Source organism: Salvelinus sp. IW2-2015, unplaced genomic scaffold, assembly GCF_002910315.2.
Source record: "Salvelinus sp. IW2-2015 unplaced genomic scaffold, ASM291031v2 Un_scaffold3537, whole genome shotgun sequence".
NCBI classification, from domain to species: domain Eukaryota; kingdom Metazoa; phylum Chordata; class Actinopteri; order Salmoniformes; family Salmonidae; genus Salvelinus; species Salvelinus sp. IW2-2015.
Window position 1 is genome coordinate 27766 of NW_019944817.1, and position 23921 is coordinate 51686.

Here is a 23921-nt window from a genome sequence, read left to right on the forward strand (position 1 = left end):
CGTGCACCTTACCCTCCTTTCTCTTGCTTTTCATGCAGACCCTTGCAAAGTGATTAGCTGTACCACAGATTTGCATATTTTCCATAGGCTGGGCAGTGTTCTTTTCCTCGTCCATGAGAAATGCCACAATAATCGGCATGTATTGGGGTTGTCTACTGCAGAGTTGCTGTAGTATTAGCATTAGCTGTGCAAAGGGGAATTTCTTTACTGGCTGCCTGAATGTAGCATTGACATTGTCCATATGTTGCCTTTCTAGCTCCATGGACCTTATCCGTATATCAGTTAGCTCTGCTGCACGGCATGTCTCCACTGCCAAGACCAGCGTCAGGTCACGTTCTCTCAGCAAACGTCTGCGGGTGCCCTCATCAGTTATGCCAAGCACAATCTTATCTCTGATCAGTTCATCTCTTAAAGCACCATAGTCACATGTAGCTGTCTTTTCCCTTAACCTAGTGACAAAGCTGTCAATGACTCCCCGTCCTCCTGTTTGCAAACACCGAACACATAACGCTCGTAGATGACGTCCTTTGCTGGCTTAAAGTAATGTTCAAGAGCATCAAGAATAGCTATAGCTTATAGCTATTCTTGATGCTCTTGAACATTACTTTAAGCCAGCAAAGGACGTCATCTACGAGCGTTATGTGTTCGGTTGTTGCAAACAGGAGGACGGGGAGTCCATTGACAGCTTTGTCACTAGGTTAAGGGAAAAGACAGCTACATGTGACTATTACCTTGCTGAGCTGCTGTTAGGTTCAGGTTGTGTTTGTATACGTGTCGGCATTCAGTTCCCATTATAGTCCTCAAAGTGGCAGCCACTACCTCATCGTCCTTTTCCAGAAGTCCCGTTGCTAGCGCATAGTCCTCCCATTCACCTCTAAACGTATCCCAGTTCGTGCTCCAATCCCCGCTGAGCTCATAACGGCGGGAGGGGGAATGTTCGCTGCCATGTCTAACGCGTGCTAACAACACTGAAGCTAACTAGCAAACTCACTCTAGCTAAGGCCAATTCCGGCGAAATTTTACTCAAATAAGCATTTGTTTTGGTAAACCAGAACAGGTTACTCTAATTTGCGGAAAGCATGGTTAGTGATCCCTCTTCTGACACCATGTTTGAATGTTAAATGACGAGACAGAGACATTCATGCGAGTAACCAGCCTTGTTCTGTACATCACAACACATCCGGGTATCTCAAGCACCCCGGTATAAATACATGAGTTGCAGCAATGAACATTTACCAACAGATGGCATCACTGTGCCATCTTACACCCATAACAGGGGTGCCTTAAATCATCATCCACGTCATAAAAAAAGACTGATGTTATCATGGCTCGTGTGTCATCTCAAATCTAGGGTACTTCTTTATGTTACATAGCATCTTCCAATCATATATCTCATTTGTATCATATGACAGACATATTGCTCACCAGTCCAGTGGTCAAGGGGAAATGGGTTCCAAGAGAAACATCGCTGCCCTTTTTTCCAACTTCTGAAGTGCATTGGACATGAGGAAAAGCCATCCTTGTTGCCTCTGGCCACAGCCAACACTGCCAGGCTACTATACTGAGAGCACAGTTAAGGGAAATAAAGGGGGATAATGGGATAAGATATCTAATCCATTTATTATTTTACATGCTCTGTAGACAACAGGTGTAGACTAACAGTAAAATGCTTACGTGTCCTTTTTCAACAATGCAGAGTTAAAAGATAAAAACAAATCAAAAATAAATGGAAATAGTGACACGAGGATTAAATAAATACACAGTGAAAATAACATGGCTATATACAGGGAGTAGAAAATAACATGGCTATATACAGGAAGTAGAAAATAACATGGCTATATACAGGAAGTAGAAAATAACATGGCTATATACAGGGAGTAGAAAATAACATGGCTATATACAGGAGTAGAAAATAACATGGCTATATACAGGGAGTAGAAAATAACATGGCTATATACAGGGAGTAGAAAATAACATGGCTATATACAGGGAGTAGAAAATAACATGGCTATATACAGGAAGTAGAAAACAACATGGCTATATACAGGAGTAGAAAAACAACATGGCTATATACAGGGAGTAGAAAATAACATGGCTATATACAGGAAGTAGAAAATAACATGGCTATATACAGGAAGTAGAAAATAACAGCTATATACAGGAAGTAGAAAATAACATGGCTATATACAAGGAGCTCAGTACTGAGTTGATGTGCAGGGGTACGAGGTAGCTATGTACATATAGGTTTGGGTCACGTTACTAGGCAACAGGATAGATAAGACAGTAGCAACAGCATATGTGGTTGTGTGTGTGTGGGTGTTGTGGGTGTCAGTGTAAGTATGTGTGAGTAGACCCAGTATGTGTGAGTGTGTGGGTAGAGTCCAGTATGTGTGAGCGTGTGGGTAGAGTCCAGTATGTGTGAGCGTGTGGGTAGAGTCCAGTATGTGTGAGCGTGTGGGTAGAGTCCAGTATGTGTGAGCGTGTGGGTAGAGTCCAGTATGTGGAGCCGGTGTGGGTAGAGTCCAGTATGTGTGAGCGTGTGGGTAGAGTCCAGTGAGTGTGTGGGTAGAGTCCAGTATGTGTGAGTGTGTGGGTAGAGTCCAGTATGTGTGTATAGAGTCAGTGCAAGAGAGTTTGTGCAAAATAGGGTCAATGCAGGGAGCCATTTGATTAGCTATTTAGCAGTCTTATGGCTTGCGGGTTGAAGCTGTTCAGGGTGCTGTTGGTTCCAGACTTGGTGCATTGGTACCACTTGCCGTGTGGTAGCAGAGAGAACAGTCTATGACTTGGGTGTGAGAGATTTCCAAACACAGGCCTATTGATTTCAGTGCAAATTTGCCATAAAAAAAATATCACCATTGTTCTTAAAAACGGCAATTGGAGTTGAATCTGGACAATAYTTTGACAAAGGATACAGATTTCCCTGTGGGGGAAAGCTGTGGAACAGGCTGGAGGGTGCAGCTGGCCAAGGATTCCCAGCGAGTCTTCTCACTGAAGTGGGGGAGGCATCACAATACATACAGGTTAYGTCCCAAATGGCACCCTACTCCCTGTGTAGTGCACTACTTTTGACCAGAGACCTGTGGGGACCCTAGACAAAAGTAGTCCACTATAAATAGAAGGGTGCCATTCGGACACAAACAAACACTTTCGCTGAGAGGACAGCATTTCCCTGTGTATTAAATAATTCAACTGATCCATCCAAACACTGTACTTACACATGTAATTACAATGTAATAAAGACATGCGATTTTACAATAAGTCTATCAGATCGACATCATACAAGCATTTGTAATGGCACATCTGGAACAAGGACTGAGGGGTGTAGGAGATTGGCTGCAGGTAAAGGGCACACAGACCTAAACTCAGGCCACTGGAGAAACCACCAACATCAGCAATTTACACTGAGGGACAATTGAATTGACATGTATTTAATACAAGGCATTAGTAACAAAATGCTATGGTCAGCAGAGTAGAACGTATTGCCCTTCTATCACAATGTAGTCATTGTCCTTGGTTTGCATCCCAAATGGAACCCTATTCCCTACATAGTGCACTACTTTTGACAAGGGATATGGTCAAAAGTWGTSCACTATATAGGGAATAGGGTGCCATTTGGGATATAGWTCTAGTYTCTGACTATGGGTACCTACCTGACTGTGGTGAGGCTGTGGACAGGCAGCAGTAGTCCAGCCATGCATGAGGTGATGTGTGTATTCATCACAGAGAGGGATTCTGCTGCTGGTGGAACAACAGAGAGAGAGAGGATGATGTGCTCATGAGCGCCCTCTGTGGGCCTGGGCTCAGGGTCAGGGCCTGGTCATTATGAAACAGGAGCACACTGTCAGCAGACCTGAAGGCAGGCGAGGACCAGGGCCCTTATTCATAAAACTTCTCAGAGTGCTGATCTAGGATCAGTTTTGCCTTTTAGATCATAGTCACTATTCTATCCTACGTATTCTAGATATACTAAATATTCTATCCATAATGTCTTTATAGCTAGATATTACTGAACTGTTGTGAGCTGGGAGCTAGGAACACAAGCATTTACCTACACCCGCAATAACATCTACTAAATATGTGTATGCGACCAATAAAATATAATTTMATGTTGAACCAGATTATTATGGACAGGGAGGACCTAATCCTAGATCAGCAGTCCTACTAAAGCTTTATGAATACAGGTCCAGGGCTGACTCAAAACTAGATATTTGGTATTCCTTCTGTGTTTACTATTATTGYGCAACGAAGGCTACTTTTGACTCAAAGAAGACAAACACATACCTTTGCAGTGAGGCTAAACTCAGCAGAGTGCTGTAGTGTTGAACGGGATTCTCTGCACTTTGGTGCGGCGCCACTGATACAGTCAAAATGTGACCGAAACGTGTCACGGATCTCCTCACACAGCTTGGAACTGAGCCCTGGAACAATGACAGCACAAACAGTCAGCAAACTCATCATCGCCAATTATGTTATGCTGCCTAGATGACTAGACGTTTCCRATCAGCATAAAGGACATTTCTGTGAAGATCGCGACGACACACCATCAGGGCCAGTTTCCCAGACCCAGATAATACYTTCAGTCCTGGACTACAAAGKTATTTCAATGGAGATTCTCCATTGTGTTGTTTAGTCCAGGACTAGGCTTAATCTGTGTCTGGGAAACTGGCCCTTATTACAGTTCACTGACCTCTGACCTCTATTCCTTCCAAATMATGCTTGAGCCCATGTCTGCATCGCAAATTACACATTTTTCCCTATAAAGTGCACTACTTTTGAGTAGAGCCCCATATCCCTATGGGCACTGGTCAAAGGTAGGGCACTACATAGAGCACAGGGTGCCATTTGGGACAGGTCCCATGTTTACCCACCAGATCATGTGCCCCCCCACTCAGGCTGTGAAGTAGCACCCCTCCAATGTAGTAATCTATTCTCTCCACCTCCATAGTCTGCTGGACTAAACTATTACTCTCCTCGCCCCAATGTTCATTGTAACCTAGTGGGTTTAAATAGCGTATCATAACAACTCAGACCATTCTGTAAAAGGTATCCAGGGCTCTACAGTGCGAGTATTCCACTCGCATTTGCCCCTAAAAATGTATTTGTGCGAACCGGGAAAATGATTTACGAGCACAGTGTGCGAGTAAAGATTACTGTAGGTTGTAATCTATCTTTTTTTTTTCTCCCACAAGCGGCATGCGCCAACCCCAGTAGGGTTTTCAGTGATGACGTAGTCCAGTCAGAGTGAGAGGAAGGTGAACACTGGAAAAAAGTATCGGTATAGGCTGTAAGTTAACGTGCAGACATCGCTAAAAATGAAGCCCATTCAATTTTATTTTAAGCGAATAAGAGACGAGGAGAAAGAGTAATCAGGCGAGGGGGATTCACAAGGTTCAACTAATGAAGCCTCTTCACAAGGTTTACCTGAGGCGTCTAATGTTAGCGAAGCTATCGTGACCACCGCTGTCACTTTAACGTCCACTGTAGCCGGCGGAGGGAGAACATATAGTTTCATTGCGAATTGGCTCAAAATGTTCCCATGGCTAGAGATAGAAAACAATGTAATGTTCTGCAAATATTGTAGAAGGCAGAAACAGGCGGGCAACTCGTCCTTCATGTCAGGAAACCCGCATCTGAAAAGAGARATAGCGCAGCGAAACATAACATCTCGCGGCGGCATATCCAGTGCAGAGATCTGTACCSGTTGAGACAGGAGACACCATAAAGCACGTGTCAGCAGCCTTGAGGAGGCAATTGCTGCTGTCTGAGGAGAAGAGGAGACAGCTGAAAATAAAGATAAACATACAATACTAAATTGCGAAAGAACCTTTAGTCAAATTTGGTCGGACAACAGACTTCGGAACACTCCCATGCCATTGGTAAATTGTTTCTCTTTATAGGCTTTATTTTTGTTTAAAGTTTAATCATTATTCGTAATGGAGATAGAATTTATTTTGAAAMAAATACTTTTGTATAATTGTTTTTTTGTGTTGTCCATTCGAGGTGTTTTGGATGCCACCAAGGCCGCATTTCGTGCTGTTTGCCCAGAGGAATCCTGGATGAAGAAGTGCGTCTCCTTCTGGGCAGATGGTGCCACCGTGGGGGAGTGATTGACCAACTGCAGAGAGAGTCAGGGGGGCATATAATCCCAATCCACTGTATGCCACATATATTTGTAACTAATAAATTATGTGATTTAGTTTTATTTGCTAGCAGAGAATGTTAAACAATACTGTGTGTGTCTGTGTGCGCTAAGTGTTGGAATGGTAAATAACACAGAATTATTGTTTTCTGTTGGCACAAGAGATGGGGGGGTGAATTGTTTGGAAGATTCTGTTCTGACTTTCACAGGCTAGAGCTGGCAATACTGACCATTCAGAAGAAAGAGCCAAATGTGTCTGTCGTGTACGATCTTCTGAATCTGATATGGAAGATGTATCACTTCAGCGGAAAATCCAAACGAGAGAGCTCTATGTTCTCGGGCAAGAGCTCAGTGTGGATATTTGCACACCGTCTAGCGTCAAGGGAACTCGCTGGATCCCCCATGTCCKCAGAGCCCTCAAAGTGTTCCTGCGGCATGGACAAGACAAGGAACTGACCGAAGGCCAGTACTCCGTTCTGCAACACATCAACAACAGGAAGTTCAAGGGCGGGCAAAGAAGGTCAGTTTTACACAGGAAATGTAATACAACACTAGTTTAAAAAAATAAAAATAGGTCAAGACTCAAATGAACTTTCAGAATCAAGTAATTTACAGGTGATAGTTTATTTACTCACTACTTAACAGATAAAGTGGGAAATGGAGAATGCACGTGTGTATTCTGCCATTTTCTCTGACATGTTTGAGGAGCTATCCTCACTTAGCCTCACCCTGCAAAGAAATGACCTGATCCTCCCCAAGCCACATCAGATTGAGGAAGACAGTGACCAGACTGGAAGCACTAAAGCTTAGGGCAAAGGCAGGAGGCATGTTGGAGAAGATCCAGACCATGCTTGCTCAGCAGCAGGGTGATGAGAGGAGATTCCAGGTGTGTTATGATGGAGCTTGTTAGGATGTAAGAGAAAACATTACTAAAATCGATGATTAAGACAGATTCTCAGTGTGGGAATCAATGTATTCGTTGCCCAATAGAACAATTTGAGGGTAAGGAGGGAAATGCAGTGGAGAAGTCTTTAAAAAATGTTTATGGGAGACAGACAAATGGGCAGACATTTCATTGTGTGTATGTGTGTTATTTCTGTTAAAGGGTATAACACTGAAGGGGAATCAGAAAGGCTTCACGGACCTCACCAATCCCTAGCTGAAGCAGCACATGGAGGCGGCCATCAACATCGGCGTGGTGGATGATCTCAAAGCCAGGTTTGGTGGTTTGCTGAAGGATGAGGGTGTCCAGACCCCAGTGGAGTCTTTCAGAGTGCTAAACCCTGACACATGGCCAGAAGACCAGGCCAGCCTTCTCACCTTTTGGCGATGATGGTGTGGCAGACCTGATGAGGCATTTCAAGGAGCCTCTAGAGAGATAAGAATTTATTTGACACTGCATTGCCATATGAGACAATTATGTTGGCATATTTGCAAACTAACTTGCTGTTTAATCCTACAGATCAGGGTGCAATATGGCTGCAATCCAGGATGAGTGGCAGGAGCTGAACATCCTGGTCAGACACAATTTCAAGGAACAAGTCTTACAGTGGCATGTGGGAGGCCATGTTGACAAAGGACCCCTACAGCACGATTACAAGGTAGACTAACAGTCAAGTGGTGTTAAGTGGTTATGTATGGTATCCTTCTATGGTTGGTTTTGATAAGTTAATGGTAAGATTTAAAAGATATCATCTTTTCCCTAGAACATACTGGAGTTGGTGCAGCTTATGCTGGTGCTGCCCATTTCAGCCGCCCAGTGTGAGTGAGGCTTCTCTGCGCAGAACCGGATTAAGAATTCGACAAGAAGCTGCCTTGGGGTCTCTACCACCGAAGACCTGATGACGATCAGCCTGGAGGGGCCTCCTGTCGAGGAGTTCGATCCCACTCCTGCCGTGGACCGCTGGCTGACCTCTAAGCGTGCCAGYCGGCCAACATACAAAAGCAGCTGGACAACTGATATCCTTTGCGTCTAGTAGCCATGGGTCAATGTGTGATTTTGGTGGTATGTGCTGTTGCACAGATGTGTGTCCCTTAGTACACGCACGCAGTATAAATATGTATGTAATAAAATGTTTGTTAATAAACTCTGTGTTACTTGAACATTTTTCATTGTGCTCCTAAATTTGTGCTTCTACATTTTTTATTTTTTATTTAGAAGCACATGTACTCCTTGGGGGAAAAGTTAGCATATAGCCCTGGTATCACTCACAAGCTATTTAGGGATTGTTCAAGTACCTTGTTCAAGTCACAGTCACTATGGTACTGTGAACTATGGACATGCAATGATACTTTTTTTCAAAATTGATCACCTGTCATTCTGCTTGCTCTGGCCTGCACCACTCTTGGTAATGAGTCTCCATTCCAAGCCCAGCTGGTTTCCACAATGGCCAACACTGGCACAACTGCAGACATCAATCAGTATGGTCTTGCTGTGATCCAGCTAGCACAACTGTGCTCTGATAAACAGAACAAAACCCCAGCTAGTCAAATCACGAGGAACATCCTTTTTTTTCTTCTACATAAACATTGAGCTTGTATGGTAACTAGCTATGTCAAGTAACTAACTGAATATCTATCACATTAGACTTATCACACATAGCTAGCTAAACATGAACGTAGGCTACCTACAAACAGTGGGGTGTTTGTTACAAATAATCCGAGCGCCAGGTGATAAACGTTAGCTTCGTTCCACAAGCAGAACTTCCAGACACTTGGACGTTGCCAGTCTGCACGTAATTAGCTAGCTATATAGTTGGTGGGAAACAGTGGGAAAGCTAAAAATATATATTTTTGAAAGTATATTTATCGTCATGATGGAATGTCGAGAGGGGAGGAGTCGCCGTTGTAGTACGGCATTTCTAGCCATTTAGCTAGGTAGCCATTGTCAAAAGAAAATATAACGTTAGCCAACAAAATTGTGCAACCCAGCTAGAAATTACATGTTTAATTAGCTGGCTCTTTATTTTTAGAATACCTCACCAAATTGAGTAGTAACTTTGCACCCCATAACTTTGCACCCCTTTTCTGATTAATAGGCTAGGTACTTACAGTTAGCTAGCTAGGTACAATTTCGAACCCGAACACCCCGTGTGGATTTGACGTCCGCAGTGCTTGATGTTTTTCAGCCAAGACGGGAGCCGGAGCTGTTTGTTGTCGGCGTAAGGTTAACGTTAGAAGAATGGGGGACCTTTATGGCCCAGAGCACCCGAAAGAGTGAGTATTTTGGCTGGCTTATTTTCGGTATTTTTTTTGTTGATGATTGATTGGGCTTGCCATAATACACACAACTTCCAAAGTGTCATTAGTTACAAGTAGCTAGCTACCAGCTAACGTTAGCTTAACCGTTTCCATGCACGCTACGCTAGTTAGCTTTCCAGTCTAGTTTCCTACACAAACTAGTGTTGGAGTACCTTTGTGGCCACATAGCTATGTTTCATGATATATGGCTAACTATTGGTAAAGTGGCAATGTTGTATTTAGTTAATGCGACATGATCTCAACTCTCCTATGTACACGGCAGCTAGCCTTCAATTTAGTTAACACAACCAGATCTTTCACACAACCAAGTATAGTTAGCCACCAATGTTGCCAGCTAGCTAACTAATGTTGCTGGATGTATTTTAATAATGGACATGCATTGGTTGCAAGCTAACTAGTTAGCTAGATGTTGTGCACATTACTTTTGGGAACAGACAGTTATAGTTTACAACACAAACATTACTCGGTTATTAACTAGGTTGTGCTAACTTGGATATTTAGTTAGCTAACGTTAGCCAATTCGGTCACCCCCCTCCACAACAGGCCTCACTTGCAGGCCTCGACTCCTCGTTGTAGAATGTTGAGACCCGGTCTTATGGAGTAGAATTATAGAAACTCCATGCATTCAAGTGTATTCATTGTTGTGTTCGTATTTAACGTTAACCAGTTCACAGAAGAGGCCGTTGGCTCTGTTGTTGAGCTCATCTGTGTAACGTTAACGTTACATATTAAACTAATCGGTTACCCACATTTGCAAGCTGTGTGATGAAAATATTGTCATGTCGCCTTGTCTTCTCGCTGTTGGTGTAGCTAGCCAGCCTAGATAACCTTGCTAATATGTGATTTTAGTGGAAGCGTCAGAACATTTCTGAATATGTTTTTGAATGGTGTTCTTTTCTCTACGGTGTTATATCGCAAGACAGCTACTCGGCTCCTCTATCATGAGCTAATCACTTGCTTTCAATCCACTGACTACTATGAATGTCAATGCGAGGAATGGCTTCCTCTTTCTGCCAAATTGAAAGGACAGATAATGCAGTTAAACAGACATGTCGTTTCTGACCAACGGTCAGAGGAAACGGGTCTATGTGATACATACTCTTATTTAATGGCATTTAGTTAGAAATTGTAGCTAGAACCACCATGTAAACATTTGGTGGATTTAGACATCATTTATACATCTACATTTTGGCATAGGCACAATTCTTCTATTTTACTCCTGTTGTAAGTGTGGTGGCATGCCGCTGGGCCCTTCAGGCAGAAAATAATCATCTGCAGAGATGACATATACACAGTTTTATTCATAGGCATTAGCTACTGGCTGTAGTTTGTGTTCAACGTTTAAACGATGTGTTCATTTGCACAGAAAACAGTTTGGCACATTTTCTAGTCAAAGCTTTGTTACAAGCAACCTCCAGTGTTGAACATGTGGTGGTCATAAGGTAAACAAAGGCAGCCAGATGTTCTTGATTTGAACCTATGTTTTTAAACATAACAGAGATGGTTGCAGCTCGACCCCTAATTGTCTACCCAATTTGAGTTGGGGGATCAGCTTAAATTCTTTTGAGACTGCGTATTGTATGTTTATTGTTGGTGTGTGACCCAATGTATTTGTTTTAATATTTTGTTAGGTGTGACATCACGTTGGAGAGCTCACTGCTCTGAACTGGTTTATTCTTGGCCAGCAGCTTCTACTGGCTACAAACGCCAGAACCACTGTGTAATGGATGCTCTGGTGAACTCAGAGATCAGGTACTACCAATAAACACACACACGGGATCTTTTTTTCCTTTTGACGGAGTGTCAGAGTGGCACTGTAGACTGTCTGTAATCGATGCCCTTTGCTAGCTAACTGAAGTGACACTAGGGCTAGGACAGTGTTTCTCAACTCCAGTCCTTGAGTGCTACCAACTGTACACATGTTTGTTGTAGCCCGGAAAAACACACCCGATTCAACTAATCATCAAGTCCTCAATGAGTTTAATTAGGTGCATTTGTCAGGGGCTACAACAAAAATGTGTGCTGTTGGGGGTAATCAAGGACTGGTGTTGGGAAACACTGGACTTGGAGATTGTCACCCTCAATGGTGGGCATTGGAATGTATGTATGCATGCAAAGTAGACTACACCCCTAAACAACTTMATTTGGATCTAAAAAGACACCCACCTCCCCTCCTATTGGTCATTTGGTCCATTGGTGTATCCAATGAATAGCCATGACATCATTCATGGTGTGTTGAATTCTGGAATGTTGATCTCGTCCCAGTGCTCCAGTTCTAAAGACTATCAGTGCTGCTTTAGGGAAAGGCGTCTGTTTGAAAAGCACCTGCCTCGTGTAGGTTGAYGTAGTTGTTTACTSTATACTTTGACCCCATTCTGTCAGTGCTTTGTGCCCATCATAACTTTCTTATTTGAGAAAAGTTGCTGAATTTCATTACTCAATGTGAGCAMGGTCAAAGCAGTCGTAATTGGGCCCTAATAAAAACAAYGATAGTCACCTGGAGAATGTGTTCTATCAACCTAGCTTGTAAAAGGGCKAGCTAGATAATATCTATATTTTTAYAAGTGGCTGCAGATCTGACTTTTCRGCACCCCTCTTCCCGGGGGTTATTCTCTCTGCATACAATGGGAGGTTACATCAGATATCGGCTAGTATGTCAAGTKCCCCTGTCCTATAGATGTTAGTGTGTACTCAAGCTTCAGCCTCTGTCTGCCGAGTTTGTTTGCTCAACCGACCTGGTGTGGACTCAGAAGTCTTGGTCACCATGGCAGCAGTCAACCTCACAGAATATTAACAGACAAAAGGTGCACAACCTGAGTGCAAAGATTCCATGACTCTTTATCTTTTGTCCTTGAGAGACGATGACAGGGTTCACTTGATGCGTTAAGATTGCTCTTGTCTTTGTCCTGAGCGACTAGTGCTTTTTTGAGGTCGTTTAGATAATAAAAAAATAATCATGTATTTTTTTTATTTTTTTTACGTGCATTATGAAATAATGAGCTTTTCAATCGAAATTCCTTTGGAATGGAAATAGTGAATATTCAATTGCCAAAGCATTGAACATTTTCCATTGTCTCTGTCAGGTCCACATTGGGTAGAAATCAGAAGAAAAACATGAAATTGCTATGAAATAATATAATATTTCAGTTGTGTATATTACTTAGTTTTTATTTTATAATTTTMATTCCTTAGTCATCAGCTCTGCTCAGGTAGTAGCAGCCAGCCAGGCCAWCTARCGTTGTCTCTGTGCTCCCCATAATGTACAGTCTTTAGTCATCTTATTTAGCTAGCCTGCCTAAGTATGCTGCAAAGCTCTCTGACAATCCTTCTACTAGTTCTTCAAAGTAGATAAGGCAAACTTTCACAAACTGTCTCTATCCCTTGTCGTTGTGTACGTTCCTCTCTCATGCAGTCTGTATATCTAACCTAAAGTAGCAGGCATAAGTGTATCCGTCTCTGTCTGAGCCAGAAGAAAAGCCACAATAGATTATGGTCATTGTAGTTATTACCACGTTTCTGCGCTTAACTAGGTTGATATTTCCTTAATGAAAACTACAACTCCCTTCACCCAGCGTCCCACATAGTTCTTGACTTGATTTTCCTTGTGAATGATTTTGATTTCTCTTGAGAAACGGCGCATTTGGCTCACACAAAAACGACATTGTATTCAAGTAATTGAACCGACGTCAGTCAATTAGTTGTTTAATAAATAAAAAAAAGTGACATTTTGATTCATGGCTCAGCACTATTTTTGTCAGATAGCTTATTTCTCAAGTAATTCTGCCACCCTTTACACATTGTCTACCTCAATGTTTAAAAAAAAAAAACTATTCAAACCTGACTCTAAAAATATTTTTTTCTATTTGTAAATACAGCTAATTCAATATGTTTTAATGATGTATTGCAGATAGGCCTATTTCAGGAGGATGAGCGGGGTTGTGATTGGTGTAGCCTAAACCTAAATTCAAATGAATGACGACGAATCCTGTTTTATAATTAGTTAAAATAACAGAACTGACACTAAAGTGACATGAAAGGCTCCTCCCATGTTGGTAACGGTCATTTTAAAATGGTCTGACTTTGAAGGTCACAGATGAAAAAGAGAACATCAAATCCTAAAGGAATACGTTACCAAGTTTGTTTGCCTAGCAGCTTATTGTACCGTCAAGAAAACCATGACATTATTGAGTCCTCCTAAGTGAACAAAAGAGTTGATTACTTTCTCATAAAGTGAATTAGGCTTTTTTTTTTTACACTACGATGACATGTAGTTTCTATGATGAGACCCCCTGCGTTAAACATGACATTTTTCACCAACCACCAGGCTATCCCTCAAGCGGCCGTGTGTTCTACACCTTTGCATGAAATTGTTTTATTTGTATGTTTTACCGTTGCCTTATTGGACATCGATTTTACATGACATTTCATAATACATTTTGTGTGATTGCTAAAGCGTCAAAGGGATTTTCAGATGTTTCAACATAAGTTATGAATAGTTTACATTGATTTTGTTTTTGTTTTTTCCCCCCATGCTCTCCTAATGTTACCTCAGGGAAGAGGGAGGAGATACTCGGTAAGTCAATTATTAAAAGTGTGATGAATACGTCTTTGTTCATTTGTTTTGTATTGGACAAATAGCTGGTGTAGTTATTGTGGATCTTTTTGAGTTTGACCATTTCAATAACATAGAAATCACCTTTGGAAAATGAATGATCGGTCATATGATTTGGTTTACTGTAATAGTTTCTCCTCAATTAATAGTCATGGTAACATCTACTTATCTTGTTCCCTGTACAGGTCAAGGTTGAGCTCACCAAGGCAGCTTACTCAAAGGCCTCTCGCCTCGAGTGATGTTGTCCAGTCATCTCCTGCCTAAAGGAACCAAGAGGAAGGTGAACCTGGACGATCAGGGTCGCCAGAAAGTGTCTTTCAGCTTCTCTCTGACAAAGAAACCGCTGCAGAACTTATTCCTGGCCCCTCCAGTCAGGAAAAATCTCTTGCTGAACTCCCCTCTGTCCTGTCACCTACAACCTCACTCCCTCAGGACAGAGCAGGGCAGCATACGGAAAGCAAAAATGAGCAAATGCAGCCACCCTTGTTGGTGCCCACACCAGTAGCAGAGATCCTTGCACCTCAGACGGCAGTCTCCTCAGTCCCCAAACCTAAAGTGGACTTGGGAAAGATGCACTTCAAGAAACAGATTCTCAGTGCATCTGTTATTGAAGATAGTCCCATAACCAGTGTTGTCTTACAGGATCCACCCCCTTCCGAGCAACAGTTTTAATGGAATCTTCAGGTAAAATTGAATGTCACCCCACCACGAACGCCCCAGTCTCAGAACATGGACAATGACGGCCCTCTGAGAATGCTCTCACTCGTGTATCTGATGTGAAACTGGACCTCAGTCTCAAGAAACGACTGATTCCTCCCACAAAGGGAAAGTGGATGTAAAACATCCAGTATAACAGAGACACAAGACACCTCAGAAAACATACAGATCCATTCCCGGTCGAACAGCACACTCCCTGGCTCAGAATCTGATGCTGATTCAGTGCAGACGTCTTCTAGCTACAAGTCAGGTGACCCAAGGCCACAGCAAAGTTGGAGGTAGAAGTAAGGATACAAAGATATGTCCTTTTCGCTCCAAATTAGAGGAAACAGAAAAAAGTTCTAACCATTCACGTTCTGAGAAGGACGAAAGAACCTCTAGTTACTCAAAATCTGACCGAGATTTCAATCTGACCGAGAATTAAGGTCAACTCTGACCGAGAATCAAAGCACACACCTTCGCGGTCATCCGCTCTGACAAAGGCCGCAGAAGGACTAAGAGTCGGTCGAGGTCCAGATCAAGAGGTCCCCGGACGAGTTCCAGATCTGAGACACGCTCCAGTTCTGAGAGATCTAGAAGCGAGAGAGGGTCAGGATCACGGTCTGATCGGTCATATTACGACTCTGAGCGGAGGTCAGGAGGTCACAGAAGTTCTCCGTACAGAAGAGGAGAGAGGCAGCTCTCGCTCTCGGACCGATAGCAGCAGAGTCCGCGGCGACAGCTCTGACTCTGAAGATGACCACAGAAGAACTCGGACTAGAACAAGTGATTCCAGCAGGTCATCCACCCATCTAGCTTGCAGAGAGATTCAAAGTCATACTCATCTCACTCGAAATCTGACGAGATTCAGAGATAGATAAAATAACACAATCTCTAAGTCTGAGAGGGCCTCAAAGAGAACTGTTGACTCCAGTTCCCTCCAAAAGTGCTCTACTGATGTAGAACCTAATCACAGGAAATCCAACACCCACTACAAGCCGGACATCAGTGTTCGATCCAATCATTCCAGTCACAATGCCCTCTCTCAAACATGCGGACAAAAGGCTCCAGAAAAGCAGCTATAGTGAATCTGAGGTAGCTCACAAAGGGAAGTCTCAGTCACAGGGCTCTGACCGCCTTCTGGCTCTGAAGGGGCATGGACATCTTCCACCAATAAATCAGACTCTAAGCAAATGTCTGCCTCCATGTCATCAGTGAAAACTAATAGACAATCAAAGGACACATTTCACAGTCCCAATAAGATACAAACCCCTTCTGATGCTCACCCTCAGAGCAAAAATGACAAAGCAGGAGCAGATTCCATCTAGCAGATACTTGCCAAAGGGAGGATGTTGGCAACATGAATGACATCACATCCCAAGATAAAGGCTTACAAAAACCAACTCTGTCGTTACCTTCAAATTGTGATCCAACTGACAGATTGCAAGAACCAGCGTTGGATCTAGTTAATGAGAAGATCCATCATTGCATTGAGGTTCAGAATGACTCGGCAGCAACTTTACCGAACAACTCAGTGGAGACCAATTATGTGAAAAATTTGCCTTAGGGGACATTGACATGTTAATAAAAGCCTTTGCTCTGAACAACAAAAGATGCACAGCATGTAGACCCCCCAAATAGAATCCACTGAGAAGTGGGTTGATGTAAGCAACTCTAGCTTTCCTGCAGTAATGACAGAGTAATACCCAGCCAGGATAAGACTGTTTTTCAAGGTTCCGTTGGGTCAAAGTCATTACCATCTACAGTAGAGCGTATCTGTCAGAGACCACCCTAAGCAGAACCTAAACCAGAAAATACTGTGTGTTCTAGTAGAAATGTGAATATCGACATGCAGTCTTGCAAAAACGTCCCTCTCAAATTCTGAACCCTCTAGTCCTGAACCTCAGTTTCCAACCAGACTGAACAACAAGAACTCTAGTTTAAGGAAAAACAGAGGTAAAAAAAAAAAATCGCGTTGGGATATTGTTGGACAAGACACCTCAGACAGTGATAATCCTCAGAAATTGCCTTCCCAAGAAAGTAAACCTGCTGTGAAAAAGGTCATCTCCGTCAAGAGAATTGAGTTTTCTAAAGACGTCAGCCAGAAAGAGCCGTCTCTGAAGGGTCACTGAAATGGGAAGCGGCGTTGATCAAGAGATTAAGCAAGAAATTATTATCACACAAGAACACAGCTCAGCACCAATAACTTTTGGGAACGACCAATCAGAGTCCACAAACCCAACTGCACAACCAGGCACCTGTGAAACCAGCAGTGACCATTTAGACACCAAACCCCACGTCAGCCAAATGGATGAYGATCCCTCACTTTTAAATAATACCTCACATGTAGACAGAGCTAGAAGGGAGCAGTGTAGGAATGACGATGGTAATGAAGAGGAACCTAAAGRTGGCCMTCACAAGAGCAAACTGCTGAAGACACTAGTGTCGAGCCAGGACGGTGTAGGCCAAAGCGAGGACAGTGACACTGATGATTCAGAGTCGGACTCAGACTGCGGTGTTGCCGTGAAACGGATGCACTCTGTGGTGGTTGTACCAAAGAATTCCACCCTGACTCACTCGGACACAACAGACAAGCTTGCGTCTCCCTGCACTCCAAGCACTAGYCCAGGATGTCAACAACACGCTAACAGGGCCAGTGGCCAAGAGGGTGACCTGAACAGGAATGAGATCCCAAGCAGRGTAAGCCCTCAGCAGAGACATAGAGGCTTTCCCGCCATGTGTGAGARCACTAGGCAGGCCAGTAATCCTTGTGTTGATGGAAGTCTCTCTGCACATGACATCATGGTATATCAATCACAGAGCAACATGGTCGATAGCACCAGCCAGCTCGAGGGCTCCAACGCCACCGATGCCCAGCCTTCTAAGGATCCTTATAGCAGTGCCCGTGAGAGACCAAAGATTGGTGACGCAACGGTGAGCCAGATTGCTGCCCACAGCCTTGAGAACTCCTTCAGGCAGTCTGACACAGGGCATCCACARCATAATGGAAGTGGCAGGGGTGGCGGGATGCTTTCCCGTTACCAACATGGAGACTTTGCTAGCTCTGATGACTTCAACAGCAGTCTGGGCTGGGACTTCACACAGTCRGAGCAGCCCAGCAGTACGTACCAGCAGCCTGACAGCAGCTACGGGGCATCCCAACAGCATCCTAACACACAACAGCCAGGGAACTCTTCTTTGGGGCAGGTGTACAGGACAAACAATGGGGCCTACTGGACCCAACTACCAACTACGACTCAACCCACCTGCAGACCGGTCTACCTCCATGTGCCTGCAACACATTATCAGGAGCCTGTTGGTCAAGTCCATCCTGACTCCTTGACTAATGACTGTGATGAGGACAGTGAGGGGAAACCAGCAGGCCTTAGTAGACTAGCTGTTGAATGCAATGGTCCCAAGCTTCCAGGCTCGCTAGCCTTCGTACAAGCCCATGAAATAAGCAGCAACTGCAGAGGCTCTGTCAACGCCACTCCAGAGAATATTTCYGTAGTTGAACCCCCCAGAGACAAGGACAACTCAAGGCCCCACAGAGGCAGGGSTCCTCCCAAGAAAAGGCGGCCAGAAATGGAGTCCGATTCGGACAGCGAGGCAGAACCTGTGCTGGCTAGCAAAAGGGAGCGACTGGCAGAAAGGGAGCTCCCCAAGGTCTCCAAAGAATCCAGGGAGATTCCAGGTCAGGCTGAGGTGCAGCGCCCTTTGCTCAGTCTGAGGGACTTCCGGGACGGCAGCAACTGGAGGGAGATGGCAAGGTCTAAGAAGATGCCACCATACTTTGACCTGATTGAGGAAAACTGTATCTGACTGAACGGTGAGATTTTGTTCCACTTTAGTTTTTTTTTGTTGCAATAGTTGGCATGCAAAGTCATCGAAACAATGTTTTATTTTATAAATTAGTTGTACAGAATTTAAAAGCGATTATCATCATATGACTTCAGCATAAGTATCTGGCCAGGTCCAGTTGTAAATGAGAACTTGTTCTCAACTTGCCTACCTGGTTAAAATAAGGTGAAGTAAATTGACTGTAGAGAAACGACCACTGAGGAATTTCTGTTGATCTGTACAGGAAGAAGAACAAGTCTCACGAGACATCAAGAGAATGCAGTGTGAGTGCTCTATGCTGTCGAGGGAGGAGCGCTCTCGTGGAATGATGGCTTGTGGGAGGACTGCCTTAACCGCCTGCTGATGATCGAGTGGTGAGTTCTTCTCCTTTGCATCACCCTGGTAATACCAAACTGTAAAGCAGATCAAATACAGTGTCTACAGAAAGTATTCACACCCCTTGACTTTTTCCACATTTTGTTGTGTTTAAAATGTATTTAGATTTTGTGTCACTGGCCTACACATAATACCCCAGAATGTCAACGTGGAATTATGTTTTTCAAAATGTTTACAACTGAATAATAAATGAAAAGCTGAAATCTTTTGACTCGACACGTATTCAACCCCTTTGTTATGGCAAGCCTAAATAAATTCAGGAATAAAAATGTGCTTAACAAGTCACATAATAAGTTGCATGGACTCATTCTTTGCGCAATAATGGTGTTTAACATGATTTTTGAATTACTACCTCCTCTGTACCCCACACATAGAATTATCTGTAAGATCCCTCAGTCGAGCAGTGAATTTTAACACCGATTCAACCACAAAGACCAGGGAGGTTTCCAATGCCTTGCAAAGAAGAGCACCTATTGGTAGATGGTTACAAATAAAAATAAAAAACATTGAATATCCCTTTGAGCATGGTGAAGTTATTAATTACACGCTCTATGGTGTATAAATACCCAGTCACTATGAAGATTCAGGCATCCTTTCTAACAGTTGCCAGAGAGGAAGGAAACCGGTCAGGGATTACCATGAGGCCAATGGTGACTTTAAAACAGTTACAGAGTTTAATGGCCGTGATAGGAGATAACTGAGGATGGATCAACAACATTGTAGTTACTCCACAATACTAACCTAAATGGCAGAGTGATAAGAAGGAAGCCTGCACAGAATAAAATAACGCCAACATCCAGAGCATCCTGTTTTGCAATTAACGCGCGGAACTGTAAAAGTTAACCTGTAAAAAATGTGGTAAAGAAATAATTTTGGTCCTGAATAATGCGTTATGTTTGGGGCAAATCCAACACATCCCTGAGTATCACTATTCATATTTGCAAGCATGGTGGTGGCTGCATCATGTTATGAGTATGCTTGTCATTGGCAAGGACTAGGGGGCTTTTAGGATCAAAATCCCAGAGGAAAACCTGCTTTCCAACAGACACTGGGAGACAAATTCACATTTCAACAGGACAATAACCTAAAACACTATGCCAAATATACACTGGAGTTGCTTACCATGACGACATTGAATGTTCCTGAGTGGTAGAGTTACAGTTTTGACTTAAAACGGGGTGAAAATCTATGACAAGACTTGAAAGTGGCTATCTAGCAATGATCAACAACCAACTTGACAGAGCTTGAAGAATTTTTAAAAGAATAATGTGCAAATATTTTACTGTCCAGGTGAGAAAAGCACCTAGACTTACCCCGAAAGACTCACAACTGGAATTGCTGCGAAAGGTGATTCTAACATGTATCACTCACTCAGGGGTGAGAATAAATTTGGTTTTTCTGTATTTCATTTTCACAAATTTGCAAGAATTTCTAAAAACATGTTTTCATTTTGTCATTATAGGGTATTGTGGGTAGATTGGTGAGAGAGAATCCATTTTGAATTCAGGCTGTAACACCACAATTGGTGGAGAAATTGCCAAGAAACAACTGTACAACTCCCTTCCCAGAATAGCGCAAACTGGCCCTAACCAGAATAGAAAGAGGAGTGGGAGTGCAGAACTGAGCAAGAGGACAAGTACATTAGAGTGTGTCTAGTCCTCAACTGGCAGCTTCATTAAATAGTACCCACAAAACACCAGTCTCAACGTCAGCAGTGAAGAGGCGACTCCGGGATGCTGGCCTTCTAGGCAGAGTTGCAAAGAAAAAGCCATATCTCAGACTGGCCAATAAAAATAAAAGATTACGATGGGCAGAGAAAAGACACTGGACAGAGGAATATTGGAAAAAGGTGTTATGGACAGACAAATCTAAGTTTGAGGTGTTTGGATCACAAAGAAGAACATTCGTGAGACCCAGAAAACATGAAAAGTTGCTAGAGGAGTGATTGACGCCATCTGTCAAGCATTGTGGAGGCAATGTGATGGTAAAGTGGGAGATTTGTACAGGGTAAAAGGGATCTTGAAGAAGGAAGGCTATCACTCCATTTTGCAACGCCATGCCGTACCCTGTGGACGGTGCTTAATTGGAGCCAATTTCCTCCTACAACAGGACAATGAGCCAAAGCACAGCTCCAAACTATGCAAGAACTATTTAGGGAAGAAGCAGTCAGCTGGTGTTCTGTCTATAATGGAATGGCCAGGACAGTCCCCGATCTCAACACTATTGAGCTGTTGTGGGAGCAGCTTGACCGTATGGTACATAAGTGCCCATCAAGTCAATCCAGCTTGTGGGAGGTGCTTCAGGAAGCATGGGGGGAAATCACTTCAGATTACTGGAATGCCAAAGGTCTGGAAGGCTGTAAGTGCTGAAATTGAGTTTTCTTTGATGAAGCACATTTTTGAAAGGACTCAATTATTAAATTAAAATCATTATTTATAACCTACCTTATCAACAACGTCTTGACTATTTCCTATTCATTTTGCAACTCATTTCATGTATGTTTTCATGGGAAACCAAGTCCAGCTGTGTAAATTAATTGATTGGACATGATTTTGGAAAGGAAGCATACCTGTCTATTTAAAAATTGTATTTAATTTTTTACTTTTATTTAACTAGGCAAGTCATTTAAGAACAAATTCTTATTTTCAATGACGGCCTAGGAACAGTGGGTTAACTGCCTTGTTCAGGGGCAGAACGACAGATATGTGCCTTGTCAGCATCGGGGATTCGATCTGCAACCTTTCGGTTACTAGTCCAACGCTCTAACCACTAGGCTACCTGCCGCCCCGGTATAAGGTCCCACAGTTGACAGTGCATGTCAGAGCAAAACCCAAGCCATGAGGTCGAAGGAATTCCCCGTAGAGCTCCGAGACAGCGTTGTGTCGAAGCACAGATCTGCAGAAGGGTACCAAAAATGTCTGCAGCATTGAAGATCCCCAAGAACACATCATTCTAAATGGAAGAAGTTTAGAACCAACAAGCCTCTTCCTAGAGCTGACCACCGGGCCAAACTGAGCAATTGGGTGAGACAGGCCTTGGTCAGGGAGGTGACCAAGAACCCGATGGTCACGCTGACAGAGCTCCAGAGTTCCTCTGTGGAGATGGGAGAACCATCTCTGCAGCACTCCACCAATCAGGTCTTTTATGGCAGACTGGCCAGAAGGAAGACACTCTTCAGTAAAAGGTACACGACAGCCCGCTTGGAGTTTGCCAAAAGGCACCTAAAGGACTCTCAGACCATGAGATACAAGATTCTCTGGTATGATGAAACAAAATTGAAGTCTTTGGTCTGAATGCCAAGCGTTACGACTGGAGGTGGCAGCATCATGCTTTGGGGACGTTTTTCAGCGGCAGGGACTGGAGACAAGTCAGGATCGAGGGAAAGATGAATGGAGCAAAGTACAGAGATCCTTGATGAAAAACCTGCTCGGGACCTCCGACTGGTGTGACGTTTCACCTTCCAACAGGACAACGACCCTAAGCACACAGCCAAGACAACGCAGGAGTACCTTCGGGACAAGTCTCTGAATGTCCTTGAGTGGCTCGGCCAGAGCCCGGACTTGAACCCGATCGAACATCTCTGGAGAGACCAATCCAACCTGACAGAGCTTGAGAGGATCTGCAGAGAAGAATGGGAGAAACTCCCCAAATACAGGTATGCCAAGCTTGTGGCGTCATACCCAAGAAGACTCAAGTTTGTAATCGCTGCCAAAGATGCTTCAACAAAGTACTGCTTAAAGGTTCTGATTTACTTATGTGATATTTCAGTTTTGTTTTTAATAAAATTGTAAAAATATTTTAACCTGTTTTTTGTTTTGTCATTATGGGGTATTGTGTGTAGATGGATGAGGGGGGAAAAACATTTAATCCATTTTAGAATAAGGCTGTAATGTAACAATGTAGAAAAGTAGGTCTGAATACTTCCCGAATGCACTATAGTATAGTTTTCATCATTGGTCCTTTACCAGTTCATCTTCAAACAGGATTTGCAATGATTTGCATGACTGTTATGTGGTTGCCTTATTTAACCTAGTCGAATGCACTAAGTTGCTCTGTAGAAGAGCGTCTGCTAAATGGCCAAAATGAAAACAAATGTAATGTCCTTGTKTTTTGCAGCTCATCACGCTGCCTGAATGAAGGCTACTGCTCCAACCGGCGCTTCCAGATGAAACAGCATGCAGACTTTGAGGTCATCCTGACTGAAGATAAGGGCTGGGGACTGAGGGCGGCCAGGGACCTGATATCGTAAGGCTCTTAGATCTTATTTTATTTTTTAAATATAACCTTTTATTTAACTAGGCAAGTCAGTTAAGAACAAATTCTTACTTACAATGACGYCRTACCCCGGCCAAACCTGGACGAAGCTGGGCCAATTGTGTGCTGCCCTATTGGACTCCCAATGTGATACAGCCTGGATTTGAACRAGGGACTGTAGTTTACACCTCTTGCACTGAGATACAGTGCRTTAGACCGCTGCGCTACTCAGGAGCCCTGTACTCCTTGATTCATAATAAATAAATCAAATGTTATAACTAGCACCCAGGGCTCGTTCTCAATAGATCTTAACCTTGATTCCTCGCATCCTATCTCCTCGCCTCCTTAACACACATTYGAGAGGAAGGTCTAAGAGAAACGCCTTGGACCTTCTCCAATACGGTTGAGAAGGAGGCGTGGCGATAGGATGCGAGGAATTGCYTAAAGACAAAATGAGATGGAKCCCTGGCCATTGCCCTAAAAGCTGTACACAAAGGASTCATGCTAATTGTTTTCCACCATTTTGATAACATTTCAGAAACACTTTTGTGCTGGAGTACTGCGGAGAGGTGTTGGACCACAAGGAGTTCAAGACGCGGGTGAAAAAATACGCTAGCATGAAGAACATCCACTACTATTTCATGGCCTTGAAGAATAACGAGGTGAGACCACTGGAACATTGACATGTAGTCCACTGAACTCCTGAAACGGGAACAAGTA

At 43.3% G+C, this 23921-nt stretch overlaps 1 protein-coding gene, 2 long non-coding RNA genes and 1 pseudogene across 5 annotated transcripts in view; 3 read left to right on the forward strand and 1 right to left on the reverse strand.

The window, feature by feature from the left end:
- Positions 1-12: 12 nt before the first annotated feature.
- Positions 13-9280, reverse strand: LOC112076054 (uncharacterized). Of its 3 annotated transcripts, none has more exons than XR_011477577.1 (8): positions 9194-9277; positions 8455-8601; positions 5425-7512; positions 4285-4421; positions 3654-3741; positions 2916-2991; positions 732-1561; positions 13-579 (listed from the first exon to the last, which is right to left on the reverse strand). It is a non-coding gene; the product is annotated as an uncharacterized lncRNA (long non-coding RNA). The 3 variants fall into 3 exon arrangements; XR_011477578.1 differs by lacking the exon at positions 9194-9277 and adding an exon at positions 8774-8862; XR_011477579.1 differs by lacking the exon at positions 8455-8601 and having other exon boundaries at positions 9194-9280.
- LOC112076056 (uncharacterized) lies at positions 5794-13973 on the forward strand. Its single transcript, XR_002895101.2, has 6 exons — positions 5794-5879; positions 6004-6662; positions 7248-7743; positions 7849-9358; positions 11035-11155; positions 13956-13973. It is a non-coding gene; the product is annotated as an uncharacterized lncRNA (long non-coding RNA).
- Positions 13974-14858: 885 nt separating this feature from the next.
- LOC112076058 (micronuclear linker histone polyprotein-like) lies at positions 14859-16224 on the forward strand (annotated as a pseudogene).
- Positions 16224-23921, forward strand: part of setd2 (SET domain containing 2, histone lysine methyltransferase) — a 14888-nt gene continuing 7190 nt past the window's right edge. The window contains 7 exon segments of the mRNA XM_024142944.2: positions 16224-18522; positions 18525-18540; positions 18796-18812; positions 18815-18889; positions 18892-18925; positions 23064-23192; positions 23740-23863. Coding sequence (XP_023998712.2) covers positions 16845-18522; positions 18525-18540; positions 18796-18812; positions 18815-18889; positions 18892-18925; positions 23064-23192; positions 23740-23863 — 2073 coding nt within the window. The 5' untranslated portion in view covers positions 16224-16844.